Source organism: Octopus bimaculoides, chromosome 1 (genome assembly GCF_001194135.2).
Source record: "Octopus bimaculoides isolate UCB-OBI-ISO-001 chromosome 1, ASM119413v2, whole genome shotgun sequence".
Classification (NCBI taxonomy): Eukaryota; Metazoa; Mollusca; class Cephalopoda; order Octopoda; family Octopodidae; genus Octopus; species Octopus bimaculoides.
Genome location: NC_068981.1, coordinates 191,916,479 through 191,939,442, shown reverse-complemented (window position 1 = coordinate 191,939,442; position 22,964 = coordinate 191,916,479). Strand labels below are relative to the sequence as shown.

The 22,964-nt window shown below is 34.1% G+C and overlaps 1 protein-coding gene across 3 annotated transcripts in view; it reads left to right on the top strand.

Moving 5' to 3' along the window:
- Nucleotides 1-22,964, top strand: part of LOC106877594 (alpha-catulin) — a 329,504-nt gene that overhangs the window by 266,733 nt on the left and 39,807 nt on the right. For all 3 annotated transcript variants that reach the window (XM_052973445.1, XM_052973457.1, XM_052973451.1), the window contains 3 exons: nucleotides 6,432-6,635; nucleotides 14,162-14,248; nucleotides 19,093-19,251. In XM_052973445.1, coding sequence (XP_052829405.1) covers nucleotides 6,432-6,635; nucleotides 14,162-14,248; nucleotides 19,093-19,251 — 450 coding nt within the window. The remainder of the gene's footprint in view (nucleotides 1-6,431; nucleotides 6,636-14,161; nucleotides 14,249-19,092; nucleotides 19,252-22,964) is intronic.

Below are 22,964 nucleotides of genomic sequence, written 5' to 3'. Positions count from 1 at the left end.
ATATATATATATATATATATATATATATATATATATACATATAGATGTAAGTATGTACATATACGTATGTATATATGCATATATATATTTATATTATTATATATATACATATGATTTGTAATGAATTGATGATAAAATTTATTCAAACCCTTTCTTTCTAACTGAAGTGTGTGTGTGTGTGTGTGTGTTGTTTGTTTATCCTTAAATCAGATTAGGTTTGGTGCTGGTATTTCAGAGTACTTTATATGTCTCTAAGTAATGTGTGTTTAGTGTATTCTATATGAGAATAGTTTACTGAATCTTTAAAGTAAAATGTTAACTTAATCCTGCTTCTTCTGAATTGTTACCTACCAACTGTGGGTCCCAGATTTTACACTTTCTAGCAGAGCAAATTTTAGACATCATCAAGCATCATTATCATCCTTTGTTGCTTGCATCATCAGTCATTGTTGCCATAATTCATCATCATCATCATCAATCAGTTCTTGTTATTGTTATCAATCATCATTGTCACTTTCATTCAACCTCATCATCAATCATTGTTAGTGTCATCAATCTGTGGCCATGTCATTGATTGTAAGCATCATTAATCATCATAATCATAATTGTTGTCATTTTCATGTGTGTTTTTCTATGTTGGCCTTGGTTAGATGAGACTTACTGGGACAGTTTTCTTCTATTGCTGGCTCATCTTCCTCTCATTAATTCTTACTTGTTTCCTACATACAAGATTATAATTCCACTGGTCTTCTCATGTCAAAAGCAGCACAGCCACTAAACAATGGGATTTTTGTTTACTGGAGAACATAAGTGGTGTTGTTTTTGGTCATACCATGTTAATAAAACTTGCAGAATCAGTATTTCCATATGCATGCACACATGCACAAACTAGGCTTACACAAACAGTTTCCATACAATTTTCAACTACCAGTTCCATTCAGTACAAGACCCTTTCAGTGAGACCAAACCCCAAACCATGTGAGTGAAAAGTAAGCTTTGTGGCCACACCACATGACCTGCAATGTTACACACACACACACACACACACACACACACACACACACACACACACACACGTTACTGTTATTTATTATAGTCTATAGAGAAGTATGACATTTACTTCATGTTTCAGGCTTTGTTCTTTCTTAATAACATTCCTTCCAGTTAACGAATTCTTAGATTAATCAAATATATACCAGCAATTTACAATGTGATAATAAGTAATCCCCTTTTATCGTTGATAATTAATTACGAAACTCTGCTGTTCTAGTTTTTGAATACGACAATCCTCTGGGTTGCTGTTTTGTTAAACCGTGCCATCTTGTTTTAGAAATATTCAGATAGCTAACAGCTGCTTAGCAGTTATTTATTTAAGCTTAATAGAAAGATTGAATTGACTTTATACTTTCTTACTGGCTACCATGTGACAAAAAGAATCACCAAAAGAAATACACCCACCACCATCACTACCATCATCATCATCATCATCATCATCATCGCAGTTCCTTTTGAACTATTTTGTTTTCTCACTCATGTTTTGTCACATTATCACAGCACTTCAGTTTTCTTTATAAACACTTGCTTTCTCCCCACCACCACCACCACACACACCATATTTTCATAGTATTTTTACTATTTGTATTTAGAAGAATTATCATATATTTTTTAAAATATCTAAATCATCATCATCAACATGTATTATTATTATTATTGTTTGTAATCCATATGTTGATCATTCTTGTGGAAATTTTTTGGTGTAGTTCTAGATTTTGCTTCTGCTAAGCGAAATAAATTCCTTTAGTGGTGATATACTATTGATAAAACAAGAAATACTAGAATGGCTATCCAACCATTTCAGTTTCAGCTGCTTTTACAAAGCTAGATATGAAGATATTGTCTGCCTCCTTGTCTCATAGCTAACTCCATTTTATGCTCAGATATTTTCTAATGTTACATTTTACACATCTTGCTATTTCATAGTGATGGCTAGAGATGGAAAAACAGAACATTTCCTTATCATATTTGTATATTAATCTGTTGTGGTTTCCTTATTGATAAGTGTCGTTTCCATTACAGTAGAGATCTGCATGATAAACCCAGTGGGATGGGGGAGGATGTGACTGTCTTTTGCAGGTTTTAAATTCACAAAAACAGAATCTGGATTATTTTCTGCTTTTGTTACTGGAAAGCTGCAAGGATGGTGTGTTAGTTGATATAGTAATTGAACAACTGTTTGGTTCCATTATATGTTCAAATTCCAACAGAGTCAACCTGTACTTTGCATTGCTCTAGGGTCAATAAGTATCAGTTGTATACTGGCTCCATAAATGTATGATCTTATATTAATGAGAGAAGTCATTTATTTTCTAAACACCGGAACAGAATTTCTGATCACGAGACCATTATCCTTCCCTTCTCCATGTTTGGAAGGTCTCACTTTCAATATTGTTGTCCATTGCGGTCCCTCACACTAAACAAAATATTAGGATTGAAGCACTGCAGAGATTAATCATGGCGGGGGAGGGGGGAATGAATGGCATGACAGACCTCAATTATTTGGCTTGCCTCAAAAAGCTGAAACTCAATACTCAACGCCATCATGAGCACTATATCATTTGTACAATGTAGAAAATATTCCTTCAATATTGTCCAAATGATGTTGGTAGAAAGTTTCTGAGTTACCCAGGGCTGACCCCTGTGCCATGTATCCCCTTACAAAGTTGAGTTCACATCACATAAGAATATTATGACACAACTTTTTTTTTAAACCTCAAATGGTCCTGCTTTATTCAATATTGTCCTGAAGGAAATTAAAATAGGAAAAGACTCCATAACATTCAAACATACTTGGACAAATTCTTCCAAGAAGTACCAGACAAATTATTAACATCTGAATATGTCTTGGGCATGACAGCTCTTTACTTGAGTGGTCCATTGTGTCCTAAAACATGACTTAAAAGACCTCTCTCGGTGGTGCTATTAAGTTAATCATAGCCTGAAACCAATCTTAAGTTATTTGTATCTTGAACACTTTTAAAGTTTAATAATTAACAACCCTAAATTACATATGAAATTTGTGAAGACTATCCCTAGGATGGAGACAAGGCTTTTCATTTTTTAATTCAAAACAAAAAGAATGTATAAATACTAATTTATAATAATAAAAAATATATATTACACTTTTATAATAATAAATCAAAAGGGTGTATTATTAATGACTGTTCTGGTCTTAATGCATTTCAGTTATTTTTTTACTTGTTTCAGTCATTTGACTGTGGCCATGCTAGAGCACTACCTTTAGTCAAGCAAATCGACCCCTGGACTTATTCTTTGTAAGCCTAGTACTTATTCTATCAGCCTCTTTTGCCGAACCGCTAAGTTACGGGGACGTAAATACACTAGCATCGGTTGTCAAGCAATGTTGTGGGGACAAACACACATACGATAGTCTTCTTTCAGTTTCTGTCTACCAAATCCACTCACAGGGCTTTGGTCGGCCTGAGGCTATAGTAGAAGACACTTGCCCAAGGTGCTACACAGTGGGACTGAACCCGGAATCATGTGGTTGGTAAGCAAGCTGTTTACCACACAGTCACTCCTGCGCCTAACCATTCTCAGATCAAATCATTTACTGCACAAATGCATCTCAGGAATATACATAACATAGGTGCAGGAATGACTGTATGGCTAAGAAGCTTGCTTTGCACCCATGTGGTTTCAGTTTCAATCTAGCTGGGTGGCACATTGAGCAAGTGTTTTCTACAATAGCTTTAGTCCAATCAATGCCTTATGAGTGAATTTGGTAGACGGAAACTATGTGAAAACCTATCAGGTGTGTATGTGTGTGTGTGTGTGAACTCACTACTTGACAACCAATATTTGTTTGTTTACATCCCTGTAACTTTGTAGTTTGCTAAAAGAGACCAATAAAATAAGTACCAGACTTGAAACAAAAATATGAATAGTCCATTGACTGAAACAAGTACAAGATGAGAGATAGATCATTCTTGAATATTTTCGCCCCAGCCTCCATTCAATTTTTCCTCGTTTTTCACCTTAAAACTCATCACCTACATAATCTCTTGATTATTTTTTACTGCCACACCACCATATAATGCTTCTGAGACCCCTATTTAATTATTGCATTGAACTTTAATCCCATCTGAACAAGTATTTCATAGCTTCAGCATTAATTAAGAGAGAAATCCACTGTCACACATCGTCTTAAATACATTTGACATCAGTAAATCTCTTGGCACTGTTCGATGCTATTACACATTCATCAAATTAATTATTCAAACAGAACAACAAAACAAAATGAGTGTTGGTGAATAATCTATGAGGAAACTAGATTTATATCTTTATCCACAAAAATTAATTCTCTTGATATCAACCTGCCTGAAACTAATTTTGGTTCTATGGTACAAATTCCCTGTTTTAAAGTCTTCTAAATTTTGTGTAGTTTATATTTCAAACACCAGCTTAAAATGATAAAGTTATTTTAATAAATTCTTTATTTTCAAAGTTAATTGCTAGAAATGTTTTTCAATATAGATATATGATAACAAAAAGGTTAATGGAGCTTTTACATAGTTGCTTATCCTGCTTGAAATAGCAACCAAATCTTCTTCAAATCACACCATACTCTCTAGCGAGTGGGAGTAGGAAAGGTATAATGGGTGGTGTAATACAATATACTTTTAAAAACACAGAACAGTCATGAATGAAATGTCTTTGATCAAAGATCTGTTGGATTAGGATCAACCTGAGGTTAAGCAACATCATCCGAGCTCTCTCACAGAATGTTCACACAACCTCCTATTCTTATTACATATCATACCTTTCACAGAACCTAGAAGTGATAATGCCTGTCTTAATTACTAAATTGGGCTGTGTGGACTAAGAAAGTTTACATTGAAGTTTGGAGTCAAAGAAACTGAACTGGAGAAACAACCATTTAATTGAGTATGAGAAACAACCAATGTAGAATGATCCTTTGAGGAACCCTTGTATGGTTTTTCTAATAGAAATAGATCAAAATTAGACACAAACCACATCTTAAGAAATAAACATGGAAGAGCATATTAGGTAGTGTAGTTGGGGATGTATCGCCTGGAAATAGTTGAGGATAGTCATGTTTTTTTTTCCTTTCATTTTTTCTCAGTCTGGAAGCAGGGGCAGTGACCATGACCTTTGTAGATCTCCCAGTATCAGTGAGGTTGATTCACCTATTTGGAAGACATGAACAGGGAGAAGGTTCCAGAAGGATGATGGTTCAGGGGGTGGGGGTGGAGGCTAGACATAGTGGTTAGTATAGCTGTGGGGCTGGTGGGAGAGAAAAGTAAGTTAGGGCTACTTCTGGAGTCAAACATCAACTACCAGGATAAAGTCAAGCCAAAACAATCACAAAATGAAATAAATGTAAATGTTTAACAAAACTAAAGTTGGTATAGAATATTGGCTAAGAAATTTGAGCACCATCACACCTGGTTCCTCTGTTCCCACTCACCTCTACTCGTTCAGACACCTCATCATCACTATTTTTGTCTCTCCCCATCTCCACCTGATCACTCCCATCTTCTCTTCTAAAATGTGAATAGTCATGTTACCTCTTCTAGAGAAATCTATTCTACTTTGGCCCCTTCTCTCATACTTTAACCCCTCATCTCCTTGTATAAAGCCTTGTCCTTGGGATTCATGGTCTTGCTAGAAAAACACCCAGTAGACTCTGTAAAGTAGTTGGTGTTAGTAAGGGACTCTAGCTATAGAAGCTATGCCAAAACAGTCCTTGGGCTCACCAGATCCTGTCAAACCATCCAGTCCATGCCAGAATGGTACATGGACGTTAATTGATGATGATGATGATGATGTTGAAGAAAATAGTGTCAAAAATCTGGCAGTTGTTATTTTCCAATTATAAAATGGAAGTTGTGTTTAGGGATAAAGAGGGAACTGTATTTTGACTTCCAAACTAGAATCAATGTCCAACATCTGGAGGAATTATGCAGTAAAAACCATTCTTTTCAGGAATTATTGATAATCTAAGTGATCAATAATGTAATCCTGATATTTTATTAAAATATTGGATTTTATTTTGATGACCGGAGAATGGCAGCAAAGAAATCAAATGAAAAATGTGTGACTGTGTTGTCTCAACCTTTTATCTTTATTGATGTTGACTTTCATCTTTGTTAATCGATAAATATGTATTGGTTTTTGTAACAGAAATGTGTGGTTGGTACCTAAGAGAGCTTCCATGTATTGTGGTGGTGTGTTCCCTTTAACATTGATTGCAAAGTGCTTTCAGGTTTCTTGCAGCTATAATTGTTTCTCTTTGATGCTATTTAAAAAAAACGAAAAAAAATGGTATGCATGGAAGTGGTTTTTTTATTAATTTATTTTTGAACATCATTTTTCTTTTTCCCTATCAGGATTTATGTGAACTAACTCGGATAACAATGGTAGGTCCGAGTACTCAGGAGAAACTCAACAGTGCCTTAGACTTAATAATTGAAAGTAGCCAGGATTTCACTGACTCTGCCTACACTTCCCATGAGAACCGAGAACGCATACTTGATCTTTGTGATCAACTACGGATTCAACTGAACAATCTAATTAAAATTGGTGCCAGTTTGGTATGTGAAGCATTTTTATTTTCTCTTGGTTTACTTTTCATTCCTCAGCATCGTCATCATTATAATCATTATTGTTATAACATTCACTTTTTTATGCTTGCATGTGTCAGGCAGAATATGCTGAAGCAGATTGTCTATGACCGATGCCCTTTTTATCACCAACCCTCACTTGTCTTTAAGGAAGATAGTATTTGTATTCCCCATGGCTGGACATGGAAGATTGGAATTAAAAGACATCACTTGTATGAAGCTCCCACTCATTTACCTCACAGTCATGTGACATCAAGATACTGATAAATCTCCACATGCACATACAAATTAACAAAAGAAATAACAAAAAAGAAAAAGGTGTTTCCGAACATCCTTTAATGACTCTTGTCTCAATAAGAATAATCTCTGCTTAAAAATAAAATGAAAGTTTGAACCTCTAGAACACATGAAATCACAATTCTGCACATTCTCTAATGTATGATGGTGGTGGTAGGGAACAATGGGGGAAAAGAATTGAAGGCAAGAAAGTAATCTTCACTGGAAGTTCTAGTTGGATATTGCTTGCTCTAGTTGTAAGAATTGGCTGAGAGTAAGTAATACTGGCAAAGATTGAATAATGTACTCCAGAAAAGATTTATTAAATTAGTCAAGTATTAAATTATGGTTTCAAACATATAAAGTTAGGTTGCTAAACAATTTAGAAAAACTCCTGCTATCGTATTTTGCTTTTTTATCTAATCAGTCATGAATAGATTTCTGGAGATGTTGAAGAGTTTTATTTGATCAAGCCACGCTATTTATAGAATCTTGTGTTCGTGAGAAGACTGTACTCTATGCTGTTGCAGGTTAATGTAATATCTTAAAGAAAACAATACTATGAGAGGTTATATAGTCTTTGTTGCAGAAGATATATCACTGAATTGTTACCTCCATTGTACTGAGTTGCTATATTATTGAATGTATAAATAATAGTTTTACAGGTTCATTGAAATTATCTATTTTGAAAAGACAATCTTTATTGATCATTGGATATTAAAGCCAATGATATGTTTTGTACAGATTTCTCTCAGATATTAAATACTAATTGATCTTTGATATTTGAATTTCAGTTTTCTTATCTACTAGAACAGTCGTTAAAAATAAAATGAAAGAAAAAATGTACACTGTAAACTATTGTACACTTATGGAATATACACTGTAAACTACTAACGTACACTTATTAATGTACACTGTAAAGTATTTATGCACATTGCAAAACGATTAGAGTACACTTAATGAATGCTGTAAACTATTAGTACACACTTGGTAAATTTTAGTGACAAAATTTATCTGTTCAAATTGACATGACACTTTTCAAAAGTTGCATTTTCTCTATTGTGTGAAAGCTTTATCATACTTTTAAGGCTTACTTCACAGCTTTTGTATTTATAGACAACTATTGTAAGGCCAGTCTAATTAAAATTATTATTGATTTTAAATGATTAGTGAATTTAAGAAAGTTATGATATTGTGTGTTGTTTGGGCAAGACATTATAATTGGATCCAATGATGAGGCACCAACTTCAAAGTTCAGGAGTTTGGAGGAGTTTAGAGTTATTCCTTAGTCATGACTACTCTGGTCTGGGGTAGTAATACCTCCCAAGGGCTCCAGTTATGAGTCAAAAAGCAGAAAGCAGTCCTGTCATTATGGCTTGCAGGATTCAGAAGAGGGCTGGCCACTATACATATGCTACACAGGTGTACCAGTATGTGGACATGTCCTCATGTCACAGGAACTAGTCCCCCTGCTTAAAAATTATTATATAGGACACTAAATAAACAGATAGAAGGCAACAGGAAAGCTGCTGCTACATTTTCCCCACAAACCTTCAGCATTGAAGTTCATGATTGACCAAGGCACAGCACTTGAAGGGATTATATTGTGATTTTATTTCATATTTTGGATATTAAGTGGTATGATAAAATTTTTAAGACACTCATCAGCTGAAAATTTGTAAATCTACGTTGAAATACAACTTTAAAACCTAGTGTGCATGGAAGATAAAATCAGTATTGTTTATGTGTTCATTTAGATTAGTATCTTTTGTTTCATGCTAGCATGGCTTACTAGAAAATTGAAACAGGATTTTTATGGCCAAAAAGGTACAATCCCTGTCACCAGTTCTTAACTTTTTAAACATTTATTTATTCTAGTGGAATATGGAACTTTAAAGCCAAGGAAATAGCAATAAATATCACCAGTTGCTGCCCAACAACAAATGGTGACAGTATTTGTAAGCGAGTAGTAAATAGTGATGTCACCATCTGTAGCCTGGTTCAGCATAGTTTATTTCTTTTTTTTAATATTTACACAGTCTCTCTCTCTCTCTCTCTCTCTCCCCCCCAGTATGAATCAGGGAACAGTAAAAAGAAGGCAACACTCACCATATTTCATTAGTTACATGTATTTAATAACAAGTGTGGACAAGTCCCATGCTCATAAAACTGTGTAGCAGAATAAAACGGTTATTAAATGCATACATACATACATACATACATACATACATACATACATACATACATACATACATACATAGTGAGCTTCTTTAAGTTTCTACCTCACAATGCATCAATCAAATTAAAAAAGAAAACTCTTTGATATTTAGTATATGAGACCATTTATGAATTGTTCCTTAAGATCTTGTAATTTTGATTTTAGATAATTCAAAATATAAAATATGGAGTAACAGATGTTTCGAGATTCCTTATGAGGAATTTTTTTTATTAACTGTGACCTTTACTAACTATTTTATATTTTATTTGCATCTCTCAATGTTAATTTGCCAGGCAGCAAAATAATAGCCCAGTCAACTCTTTTGTTGGCCAGAATTGTGTATATTTTCATTAGTGATTATTAACAGGAAATTTAGCTGACATTTCATCTGTGGTTTGACCTATAAATCCTCTTTCCCTCTTCAGTATGCGAGAGAAAGAGAAAGGGGAAAAAAGATATAAAGGGAGGGGGAGAGCAAGAGAGAGAGATATGGGAAGAGAGGAGAAAGAAGAGAGAGAAGCAAAAGAGTAACAAGAGAAGAGAGAGAACTAGTCTGAATGCATCATTATCGTCATTGTTTTACATCTGATGTGTTACCACTGTTGCAATCAGCACATATGCTCACCAAGATGGGTCAGAAGGGCCTTATTTTGCTTGCATTTCATTTCTGCTTTGGTTTCTATGATCAGATGCCCTTCCTAACACCAACCACTTAAGAAACACCTATATATGTCCCACCTATACCATAAATCTCTCAACTGACACAAAACCACATCCCTCAGTACTAGCCCCCCCTCCCAGTTGAGGGGTTTTTGTCTTGCAAGGTACTTGGTGACCCTGTCAATGCTGATGCCACATAAAAAACACTGGTGCTGGTGCCATGTAAGAAGTACCCAGTGCACTCTGTAAAGTGGTTGGCATTTGGGAGAGCATCCAGCTGTAGAAACCATGCAAATACAGGCAGTAGAACATGGTGCTGCCCCTTGCCTTGCCAGCCCCCAATCAATCTGTCCATCCCATGCCAGCCTAGAAGATGGATGTTAAATGGATGATGATGATGTCTCTTATATGAATTCTTAATGATAGATGGGTTATGAAGTTTCAATACTGTTCAGTAAACTTGGAAACCTGAAACAGACCCTCCCCTCCCCAGTTAGTGTTGAATATGATTTGACAAAGGTCATAATATAATGTCTATGACAGCTCTGACCTCTTGATAGCCTTACTGAATATTTAAACATGAATTACAGTTACTATTATACTAAAAATATTTGCAAGACTATAGCTGAGTGAAATTTATGGCAAGATTCAGTGTTTGTTTATTGTTATTTTGGGCACATTTATCAGTAACGTCTATAATTGTTTAGATATGTCTAGACAATTTCTTGTGCTGACAAAAGAGATACTGTCTCTGGGCACAGAGATATTTATTTCTGTGATGGCAATGCTCCAGCATGGTCTTAGTCAAGATGGCTAAAACAAACCAAAGGCATAAGAACTGAAGTATTGTGTAGAAGAACAGGGCTGGTAAACACTTGAAGAGAAAACTGAAATGGTTACGATGCAATGAATGATCTCTGGTATTCTGATAAATTAACCTCTCTGGAGGAAACTGCAAAAATGTAACAGGTTTATTTTTTCAGTTATAGAACTATGGCCATGCTGTAGCACCTCAAAGGGTTTAGTGAAACAAATCAATCTCAGTACTTTTTCTTTTTAAATCTAGTACTTACTCTATGGTTGTCAAGTGGTATGGGGAAAACACAGATATGTATACACATGCATGCATGGTTTCCACACAGTTTCCGCCTACCAAATTTACTCTGAAGGCATAGGTTGGCCCAAGACTATAATAAATACCCAAGATGCTGCACAATGAGACTGAACCTAAAACCACATGGTTATGAAGCAGTCTTCTTGAATACACAGCTGTAACTGGAAGATAATGAAATCATTTTAAGCAGATAAATAGATACAGATTGAAAACACTTGATGAGAAATGTTTTGTGAGGTGTTACAGAATGGAATAGATTAGATGAATCAGACCTGAAGGAATGAGAATTCACAAGAGAAATAGTTAAATGTGTGTGTGTGTTTAAATGTCTCTCTTGTGACATTTTCAATTATCAAATGAAGATATTAATATAGAGTAAGTAAATTAGTATAAATATATACTATTTATCTTTCTCGTAAAGGTGAAATAAAGTAAATTTATACAAATACACACACACACACACACACCCCTGCACATGCGGTGGCTACAGTGTGTCTGGGGAGTGCCTTTCACAGCATCTCCTGCTGTCAGAAATTGAACTCTCATCTATCAACAGGTGTGAATTACCAGAAGGGTGTTAGAAACATCAGATGTATTGTTCTATATTTAAGAGATGAGGAATTATGTACATTATTTACATTTGACGGATGTTATTCTTCAGGCAGCGACCTGAATAATAATAATAATAGCCTTACAGAATCGTTAGCTGGCAGAATCGTTAGCACAGCAGGCAAAATGCTTAGAAGTATTTCATCCATTTTTACATTCTGAATTCAAGTTCTGCTGAGGTCAACTGTGCCTTTCATCCTTTCAGGGTCTATAAAAAAAAAGTACCAGTTGAGGACTGGGACCAATGTAATCATCTTAACCCCTTCCCCAAAATTGTTAGCTTTTTGTCAAAAATTGGGACCGATATTCCTTCTAGCTCTGTTTTAGCTCAAAACTTGCTGAGGTCAACTTTGCCTCTTATCCTTTTGGAGTCAATAATATAAAGCACCAGTTCAGTACTGGAGTTGATGGTTTTGACTAAGTCCTTCACTTCAAAGTTGTTGGCCTTGTACCAAAACCAGGAGTTGTTATTTCAAATGGTATTAGTGAATTTGATCTCAAAAAATAAAATACTTACCCAAGCTCATTTTTAATTACCTCATAAAGCAGCAAAATATCAGCAGCAAAATGGGGAATGTCTCTCTTTTGTCACTTCATTAATAATGAAAATATCAGTTTATACTTTGAATTAGCTAATAGATGTACACCCACAAGACCAACATAAAAAGGCATATCTCTAACTACATGATGGTAGCAGGTGGTGGTAGATAATCCTCAGATTGAACCAATAAAGCTATGTTTCTATTGGTTTTTCAAATTGCTTGATAACATTTTGATGGCTCTCCTCTACCCTATACTTTTCTGCCTTGCAAGTTATTTGGTAATCTCAGTATTCTCTGTAAAGTGATGGGCATTAGGAAGGACATTCAGAAGTAAAAATTTATGCCAAAGCTGACACTAGAGCTAGGCGCACCCCTGCAGCTTGCTAGATTGTGCTGGACCATCCAAACCCATGTCACCATGAAAAACAAATGCTAAATGATGATGATCTGTTGGTTGCTGCTCTTTACATAAGTGTCACCATTTTTCAGTGACAAGAGAGAATTTAAACTCAGAATGTACAGGGCCAGAACACATCCTGGAAGGGATCATGTCCAACACTCTAACAATTCCTTGAATCCACCGTCCTGGAATGGTACTTTCATCCTTTTAGAGTATTGACCGTGACAAGATGAAAAAGCAAAGTTGTTCGTGGTGTGATTTGAACTCAGTGCAGTGCACAGTGTTGGAATAAATACCATGAGGCAGTTTATAAAACACTCTACTGACTTTACCAATTCACTGCCTTAAACAGTAAAAACTAAACTTGGTTAACTAAAGACACAGAACAGCAAAACACTTTGATATTATACAGTAAAAAACAAAATATCTCAAATAAACGTAGAAAAAACACAAATGATATATGAAAAGCAAATGTATTCAGTCTAGACCACCACCAGTGAAAAAGACCATAATTAGATAATCAGTAGAATCAACAATATTAAGACTTAAGCAAATAATGTCTGTTTAACATATATCAATAATTATTTTCATCCAACATTTCTTGTCAACACTACAAACCTGAGAAAGAATGCAGCTGTTGGAGGTTTATGATTCTGTGTCTAATTTCAAGTAGAACCTTTCCTTCTTAGTTACACATGAGAATCAATTGAAATAGAAAGAATCAATTCAGCCCTAACAAAATTATAAGGACCATGAGAACTGGGCCAAAGGGTAACTAGAGCTCAAGTAGACATAAGCTTGCTATTAACACAATAGTAGTACTGGTCAGCCTCTCTTTGATACAGAAGTGGCAATGGTCAACTTCTCAGTGAAGATGACAGCAGCAGCAGTAGTAGCAATGGTCAATTTGCTAAAAACTGTCATGTGTATGGATGCATATGTCACAGATTTTAGGAGTTAAAAATGTTGTCTATTCAACAACAATTCAATATTATTTGAAAATTTTATTTATAAAATTTGTAAGACATTTAAAGTATTAACATCAATAGTAACTTTTGAAGCCAGTCTGCCAGAAATAGCAACCGAATCTCCCTCAAACCACACCCTGCTTATCAAAAAGTCAGGCTGATTTAATACTTTTATAAAACAATATACGTGTGAATAGAATTGTGATGGATGTCTAAAACAACTGACCTGAAAAGGAAGGAAATATTCAACAATGTAGTCACAGATACAGTATTTAAGAAATAGACAATAATGGTCATTGCTGGAATGCTTTTGATCATAGGGTCTACTTAGGTAAGACTTGTTTGGAGCCAAAGAACAACAAGAACTATTGAATTAATTTAAGTACCATGAAATACTAACCCTTTTATTACCATAGTTCTGTTGAAACACTCTTCCTAAGTTTCAATTAATTTTGAAAATCATGAAATTAGTGAAATAAATTTATTTTTTTAAGCTGGCGTCTTGGAACATAGAATGAAATTTTGATGAAATGTTTTAATTTGTGACATTAAAATGGCAAATTTGTATCCTAGATCCAGAGTGATCTCAAACTGGTTAGTATCAAAACAGTTAAATGAATTGAAATAATTAAAGGCTACGCCTATATTTTTTGATTACATTATTCCATTTAGGACAGATTTTTAAATTTTTTTTTTTTCTGTTTTCCAGGATCAGAAAGAAAATGCGTCATCAAGTCAAGAATTAGAAACTGCAATTCTTAAAACAATTGAAGCATCAAAGGTTCTTCATAAACAGGTGAGATCATTTACAAAATTTTTGTTTGTTAACTAAAATCTGAATAATTACCTGAGGAAATTTACATAACTCGTTTGATTTTAACACAAACTGACCATTTCCAAGTCTAAACACAAAGTGACCATAAAGCTCATTATTATCATTAAGGACATAATGCTTAGTAGTATTTCTTCTAGTTTTACAGTCCAAATATTGCCGAGGTCGACTCTGCCTTTCATCCTTTCAGGATCGTTGAAATAATTACCACTCAGCTCCGGTGTTTCACTTCTACTATTCCCCTCATTGCAAGTTTCAGGCTTGCCGACAGTAGAAAGGATTGCTGCTGCTGCTACTATTGCTACTTGTAGAAAACATTAAACAAAAAAATATATTCATTTTCACTGTAAAGAATTTAATTATATTTATACTTATAACTCCTCTTATATAAGCTGAATCTCAATGTAAATTAGCTGAACAATAACTGTTGTTGAAAGAAGTATTGCAGTTTATAAAAGAGTTTGCACTTGAAGACAAAATAAATTAGAGAAATATTGTTTAGTTTGGCTTCATTTTTCAAAAATAATTGCTGATTGGATGATACAAGTGTTTTTGTTTGGAACATGAAAGTAAGTTGTTGCTTTGTGTGACATGCCAATAGTATTTTACAATGATTGACATAATGTTTACACAATAACTGATAGTGGGTCTTCATTGTGTTGAGGAGAAAGATTAAATATTCACTTGCACAAGACATAAGTTATGGCTTAGAAGTAGAGAAAGAGACTATACAGGAAGTCTTCTCTTATTCTAATCTCTGACAATTGTTTTCTATATCTGATAATTAAAACTTGAAACCTGTCAGACAGAATAATAGTTATTATTTCTGTCTTAGAAATAATGTAAATTCTCTCTAAACAAATTCATCATCACCATTTTAACATCCACTTTTCTTTGCTTGCATGGGCTGGATGGAGTCTGAGGCAGATTCTGTAGAGTTGGGTGCTTTTCCTGTCACCAATCCTCAGCAGTTCCAAAGGTGGTAATATTTCCCCATAGCTAAACATGTGATTGTAGAATATTAGAAACAAATGACATTGTATGACAGTGACACTCATTTACATCTCTCATTTGATGTCAAGACAAGAAGACACAAACACAGACTCTCTCTCTTTTTCTTTCTCTCTCTCTCTCTCTCTCTCTCTCTCTCTCTCTCTCTATCTATCTATCTCCTACACACACACACATCTAGGCTTATTTTGGTTTGCAGTTTTCATCTACGACATTCACTCACAAGGCTGAAGTTGACCTTGGGATACAGAAGACATTTGTCCAAGGTGCCTTGTAATGAGACTGAACCTAAAACCATGTATTTGGGATGCAAACTACAAATTACTTTTTGTTGATGTTACACCTGTGTCTTTTTTTCTGATAGTAAACTACCAAATGATTCTTAAATACGTTGGTTCTAAACATAAGAATACCAGGAAAAATTCTTTCTACAAATTGTGTTTAATGTGGAGCAAAATTTAAGACTTTGTTCCTACATTGATTTGGTCAAGCTACAAGAAATCTCTTTACTCAACAAAGGAAAAAAATTAATGTTCAGTTTTTAGTCCTGATATTTTCTCTGTGGAACCTTTATTCTGATTTAATAACCTAAGATATTTTATGAGAAAGATTTGGTTAGTATAGCATATTGGAAAAGTAAGTGTATGAAATTAGAAATAGAATAACTACTGGGAGATGTTTGTGTGGGGATTAGAAATTTGGTAAAACAAGGAATGGAAACCTTTGATAAAATAAACTTGAGAGATATTTAAATCAAAAGGTTTCAGTTCTTATTGGTGAATGGATTACTAAATATACCCAATATTTCATTTTATTACACTGTTAAGATTCCGTACATAGTAAACCTATGTAAAGAACTACTGTTTAATGCTTCAAACTTAATATTTCAAATACATTTGCTATTTTTGGTATTTCTAACTCTGTACTTCATAACTTAGACATTTTCCATCATATCAACATCTGGCAGTTATATTTTCATTCACCCAACATTACAACTGTTGTCCTAATGTCAGCGTTTCTAAGACTTTCTACATATCATCATCATCAGTCCATTTCTTCTTGCTTGCACAAGCCAGATGAAATTTGTTGAGGCAGATTTCTCTATGACTAGATGCCCTGGCCTCCCTGATGCCTATTTCTAAGCAAGGTAATATGTCCTCATGGCCAGGCATGTTTTTCGTGGAAGACTGCAAATGAACAGCATTGCTTATATGATGTGGATGCTCATTTACAACAATCATGTGATGCCTAGATAAGGGTGCATGCACATATGTGCAGGCACACACACACACACACACACACACACACACACACAGAGGGAGGCTTCTTTTCAGTTCCTGTCTATCAGATCTCCTCACAGGGCTTTGGTCAGTCTGGAGCTAAGGTTGAAGACACTTGCCAATGATGCCATGCTATGAGACTGAACCCAAGACCACATGATTGGGAAGTGAGCTTCTTAACCATACAGCCATGCCTGTGCCTACAGCTGTTTGATATTAGATGTTCTAATGGATTATCTCTAGCTATCTCAAGCTGCTTGATAGTAATGTGAAAGAGTTGCTCTCTTAACTGTGATACTTAACATCAGTGCTGCTCGGTTATAAATTTAGTGATTTACTTTGACAATGGCATCTTCAATTTTATTGAGTTACAGTGTTTAAGAAGAATCTTAATATCTTGCCATGATCATAACAACATCTAAAATAGGAAACCATTAGATTGTCTTATTGTCTTTTAGTTTCTTCTTCTCAATTTGTAATGCTAAGGAACAGGAATGAGAAGAAGCAGGGAGCAAAATAGAAAATGTGAACGCTGGGTAAGAAGCTAAATAATTGGTTTATATGGCTGGGAGAGACATAGTGATAAGGGTTTTTATTGATGTTTTGTCTCAGGAAGTTGAGGGGTATAAAATATTTGAATTTGCAAAACTTCTGCTTGTATAAATAAGAATATAATTAGGGAAGAAGTGTATTTGAAATGACACACGCACACACACACACACACAGTTGCTGTTGATGATGGGGAACTAGAAAAGTAAGGATAGGATTACTATGAGATACAGTATACTCAGGATAGCTCCTTCTTTCTCAAAAAAAAAAAAAAAAAAAAATCCTATAAAAGTCTGCTAAAGAGATTTGACAACTACAGTCATGATGGCAGTGTATGCTACAAGAAATATCTGGATGATAGTTTCTAAGATGCTGAAAGAATCAGATTTCATCTGTAATACATTTGTAATGTAGCAGAGAGAATATGATGAGGCTTCAAGCTGATACAAATAATTAAGAAAACGAGATCAAAGTTTGAGCAGGTTAGGTTATAATGGGTGAGCCAAAAGTCAAGAAGTCTGTATATTGTAATCTGGTGGCTTTAGTTGTTGCACGAGCTATATTTTTATGCTTTGTGACTCTTGGCCCACCTTGTATAAGACTGCAGTTTTGATTTGTATCAAGATAAAAGATCAAATGTATTGTTTCTAGTGAAATTATTAGGTTAAATTGAAATTTCAAAAGAAATTATTAGGTTAAATTGAAATTTCAAAAGAAATTATTAGGTTAAATTGAAATTTGCCACATGGAGCTTTTGTTAGAAACCCATGTTCTATAGTTTTGGTGAACTTTGAAATCATGATTGTGTAAGCAGTCTGAATTGACTATAAGTTCTAGGTAGAATTTAGCTTAGAGGTTGTTGTGCACCAAGGCACTGTGTTATCTATCATGTTTGTAAGTCAAGACTAGTTTTTCTTGTTACAGAGCTAGTTCTTGTGGCAGAATCTGATGACAGGCTTTTGAAAAATTCAAAGCATAGAATGGACGAGTCAAAGAGCTTAAAAATATGGTAAACGCTAAAGTGCTAGAATAGAAAGACCAAACCTGTTAAGAATGTGGTTTTGCTCAATATGTTGGAAAGAAGCAGTTAGGAAGTCACTGTTGTTTAATCATTGCAGATAATGGTTTCTCAACAAAGGAAAGGGAATCTTTAATAGACAGACCAAGAACCATGAGTTTAGCTACACAGAAATATTTGGTAGCAAAAGACAAGTATGCAATAAAGATCATGAAATGCTCAAGAAATTTAGGAAGTTGTAAATAGATTTGGTTCTTTTAAGAATATAATTAGTACTGGGGTAGATGTGATGGAAATTCATTAAAGTCAAAACTTTTATTTCTTTTGGTAGTAACAAAAGGTTGATAATATAAGATATCTGTGGGAAACATGGTAAAGTATGGAAGTAAATAATGAACAGTGTGTGTGTGGGTTGTGACAATTTACAAGAAAAATGGTTTGGCATGAAGAATATTGGACAATGTTTGAGCTGACTTCTCGGTAATGGCAGTCATACCTAAATTAGCAAATCGAGCAGTCAGTACATGCTGTTTATATCTATAATAACTGCAATAATCATGTTAATCTCATATTTATACCTGAGACTGATACTGAAATAAATGCTTTTATTTCATCAAAGCAGAGAATCATTGAACCAACTGGAGTAGATTGTAGAATAGAAGATATTTTTGAAGCAGCAGCCATTCAGTTTCAAATATTTCAGCGTAGTCTATTAATATAGACAGTTTATCAATATGTTATTATGTTTATGAGCTGTCTATATCATATCTAAAATGTTAAGAAATAGAATCAAAATTTGGAGAAAATAGACCACTCAAATGTTTTAGACCACAATTTAATGCTTCTTGTTGGTTTAGTTATTTTGGTAAATTGATGATAAAAAAAGTTCTTAAATATGAATCTGTTCTTGAAATGTTTATTTTGATATTTTGTTTATTTGCTCATCTCAGCTACAAGACACCACAATGGACCAAGCATCGGAATTATTCAAGGTTAATGAAGACCATGATCTACTAAAGGGATTAAAGATCCATGGATTAGCTGGAAGTCCTGACAAAGTGGATGAGTTGTCAGTGAAATTTAGAGAACATTCTGAACAGTTAGAAGAAGTGAGAAACATTTTTTAATAATTATTTATTCTTTTATTATAATAACATTCACACACTTCCCTTGTACATGCACACACATATACTCACACAGGGTTGAAATGCTGTTTGACTTTTCTTTTCAGTGTTGAATGTTCACCATCTCGTTTCCATTACACACACACAAACTCACACAGTTGAAATGCTGATTTTTACTTTTTCACCCCTTCCTTTGTTATTCATCTCTCACCCTGCCTTTCTTATTCATATGTTGTGACGGAGAAAAACAGAAGATACACGACATGCTCTTTGCCACTTCCTCTCTCTCATTGCTATTACTTTCTCTCACTCCCTCTCAGTCAGGGCTATTATTCTCACTACTTCTCCTTCACTGAATTACTATTTTCTCTCCTCTCCCTTCACTTATACTACTAAATGTGATTTTGGACAAATATATATATATAAACACTATGCTCATTATTATATTAGGAGATGATAATGATAATCACGACAATAATCATAATAATAATATTTGTTATTATTAAGGCAACGAGTTGGATAAAATGCATAACAACATTTTTTTCTAGCTCTTTACATCAACTTTGTTTTTCATCCTTTCAGGGTCAATAAAATAAGTACCAGTCAAATACTGTGGTCAATGTAATCCACTTCCCCCTCCTGTCAAAATTGTATGTCTTATGCCTATGTTAAAAAGAATTGCTATTTTTATTGTAAAGCTATCATTTGTTTTGTCAGCAGGGATATTACTTTGAGTTTTAGTGACAACAAGTCACCTCAAATCTCAATCTTTCTTAAGATTCTGGCAGAAGATAGAAAGGCACTTCTCTGCAAGTTACAGCCTACAAGACAGAATGGGGTTATAGTAGAGAGGAGAGTGGCTTTATGCTATGGGATTAGGGGTTAAAGTGAGAAAGAAGGGACCAGAACAGAACAAGTCTTTTATTGTAGGGGCTCACATCATAGAAGAGAGGGTGGGAATGGGTAGGATGGAATTTCAAAGTAGGTTTTAAAATGTGTTAATGTGTGCAATAGGGAAATATTGTGGGTGAAATTACAGCATTGAAGGTGGTGGATAAGTGTAAATTGGTTGGTTGAATATTTAAGTTGTGAATTGCAATAACTGGGAATAGGTATATGTCCTAATATAGGCCTGAGAGTTGATGATACATGCCAGTTGTGAAAGTTCAATTGGGAAAACAGGAGTAGACAGGATAGGTGCTAGCCAAAATATCAAGATTTATAAAAATGTGTTGTAAATCAGACTTATCCAACCCATGTCTGGTCTGACAAAAAGAGTTTCTGATTATCTTTATTTGTAATTAATTCTCATTTCTTAATAAGTTCTCTGCTACAATGCAATCTCAGTTTTGTTCTTGAAGCATTTTTTTTCTCTTGATGTCAAATTATCAGTTAAAAGTTTTCAGATTACAACCAGACTAATACTCATTGAACTATTCCAGTAAATATGTCTAGTCAATAAGTTGTTTTTCTATGAGCTGTATACATTGTCTTTGAAATAAGAAGCTCTAGTAGGTTGAAATGGCCTTCAGCGACCAGAATTATGTCACTGTAAAAATGTTTTCCTGTTTTCACAAAGATAAAAGCAAATGCAGTCATTATTGTAAAGTCGACTTTTGAGTAAACGAGAATATGGAAGCTAAACTCGCTTTGATTATTTATTTGGAAAAAGAATTTTTTTCTTTATATTCAGAATTTTCAAAAAATATTGGAATTCTGAGTCGTAATTTAGATTATATAATATAGTTAAGAACAAAATTTTAAAAGCAATAACACTATCATTATTTTTTGGTGTGGGACGAAGAATAATTTTTGTACAATGGAATAAAGAAGTATGCTTTTGGTTTCACAGGTTGATGACAATAAACAGTTTTCCATGTTATGAGTCATAATAAATATAGTAAACATATTTGATTGTTAAATAGTTAAGTGTTTGGTTAGAGTATTAGAGTATTGATATATTAAATACATGAAGCAGTTTTATAAAAGCTAACTTTTCCTATATTACTACTTGACTTCCTTCTAAAAAAGCTGCTTAAATGTTTTCCTTTGTTGATATTTTGGATAGTTTGATAAATGGTTTATTTATAGCCATTACATCAGCTAAATGTATTTATCCATTCACCCACTCAAGATTGTCTGTATTTCTTGGCACCAAATAGAAGAATATGTTTGGATTTAATTTTTTTAATTTGAAACCAAATCTTATGCAATTATAGAGGGGAAAATTTAGCTTGGAATGTTAATGAGAAATTAGTTAAAGATAGACTGAGTTATACAGATATATGTGTGTGTGTGCACAAGTAGATGTTGAAACAAAAGAAAAAGAGCAATCATTACATGTTGTGGAGGTTAAAATGTTTCTATTAATCTGAGTGAGATTAGCTATGATAAAATGTTTAGTAGATGTAAAAGTTCATGTCTCACCATTCAGAATACAATAATACTAAATAGTGAGACAGCCATAACTTCTAAATAAGACTGGTTGTCATTGGATGATGAGCAAAGCTTGCATTTGTTAAACACTTCAGGTCACAAGGTGGAAATGATAATCCAACGATTGCTAGATTGCCTGGCAGTTGTTGCTTGAGGTGCAACTTGGCACATTAGATAGTGGTCTTTCTTGCTTTTGCTAGAATTTCTAGTGAAATTATTTCAGTTAAATTTACAAAACAATATTAACAGCCAATAGCTTAAAAATCAATTGTGAGCTCTGCTGATGGCAGAAGTATGGAAGCTCTTATCCCTTTATATGAGATTCATTGGACTGTTCAATGTCTTATAGAAAGAAAACTCCGGAGAGTAAGAGAAGGCCTTATTGAGAATGTTCCAGGTTTTAATGGAAAGATTATTTCTCTGGTGTCAAACCCTCTTCATAAAAATTTTTATCTAGAAGCTTTGAAATCAAGGATATTACCTGGTTCCTCCATACTCATCTGTAGCATAAAACAGGTGACTTTAATCCTGGAGTTTTCTGTTAGTCAATTTCAGCCATCAATTGTTAATGGCTGAAATTTTACTGAAATTTCTAACAAAAGCTACAGAAATTGTTCCCTATCAGTTTCCCCCCATTCAGTAGATGTTGAGCAATTGTTATAATACCTAACATTGTCAAATTATTAGTTCAGCCACTTGACCCAAACTGGATAAAAAGAATGAGCCTTGTTAAGAAGCTGTGGTTGTCTCACCACTCAGTATCATTGTATCCAAATGACCAAACATGCTTTTTCCATGTGAAACTTTCAGTAATGCAGATATTTGTGAAACTGATTATGCAAGTTTGTCTAAGTAATTAATTAGATTTATTCATATATTCATATCGTTTAACATGGCCATGATGTTTCAGCAAAGTGTCTGCTAAGCTGCATCAAGAATCGTATGTGTGTGTGTGTGTGTGTGTGTGTTTATTTCTCTTTTAAAGCTAAAACAATGCAAGTTATAAAAAAATTAATAATACAGGTCAATGGTTAGTACTTTTACTTAGTGTTTCAATATTTCAGGCTTAGGAACACCTCCTTCAGGAAATCTATAAAGTAAAGGTATTGTTAGTTGACGTGGCCTGTATTATTAATTTTTTTATGACTTGCATTGTTTTAGCTTTATCATCATCATTGTTTAATGTCTGCTTTCCATGTTGGCATGGGTTGGACAGTTTGACTGAGGACTGACAAGCCAGGAGGTTGCACCAGGCTCCAATC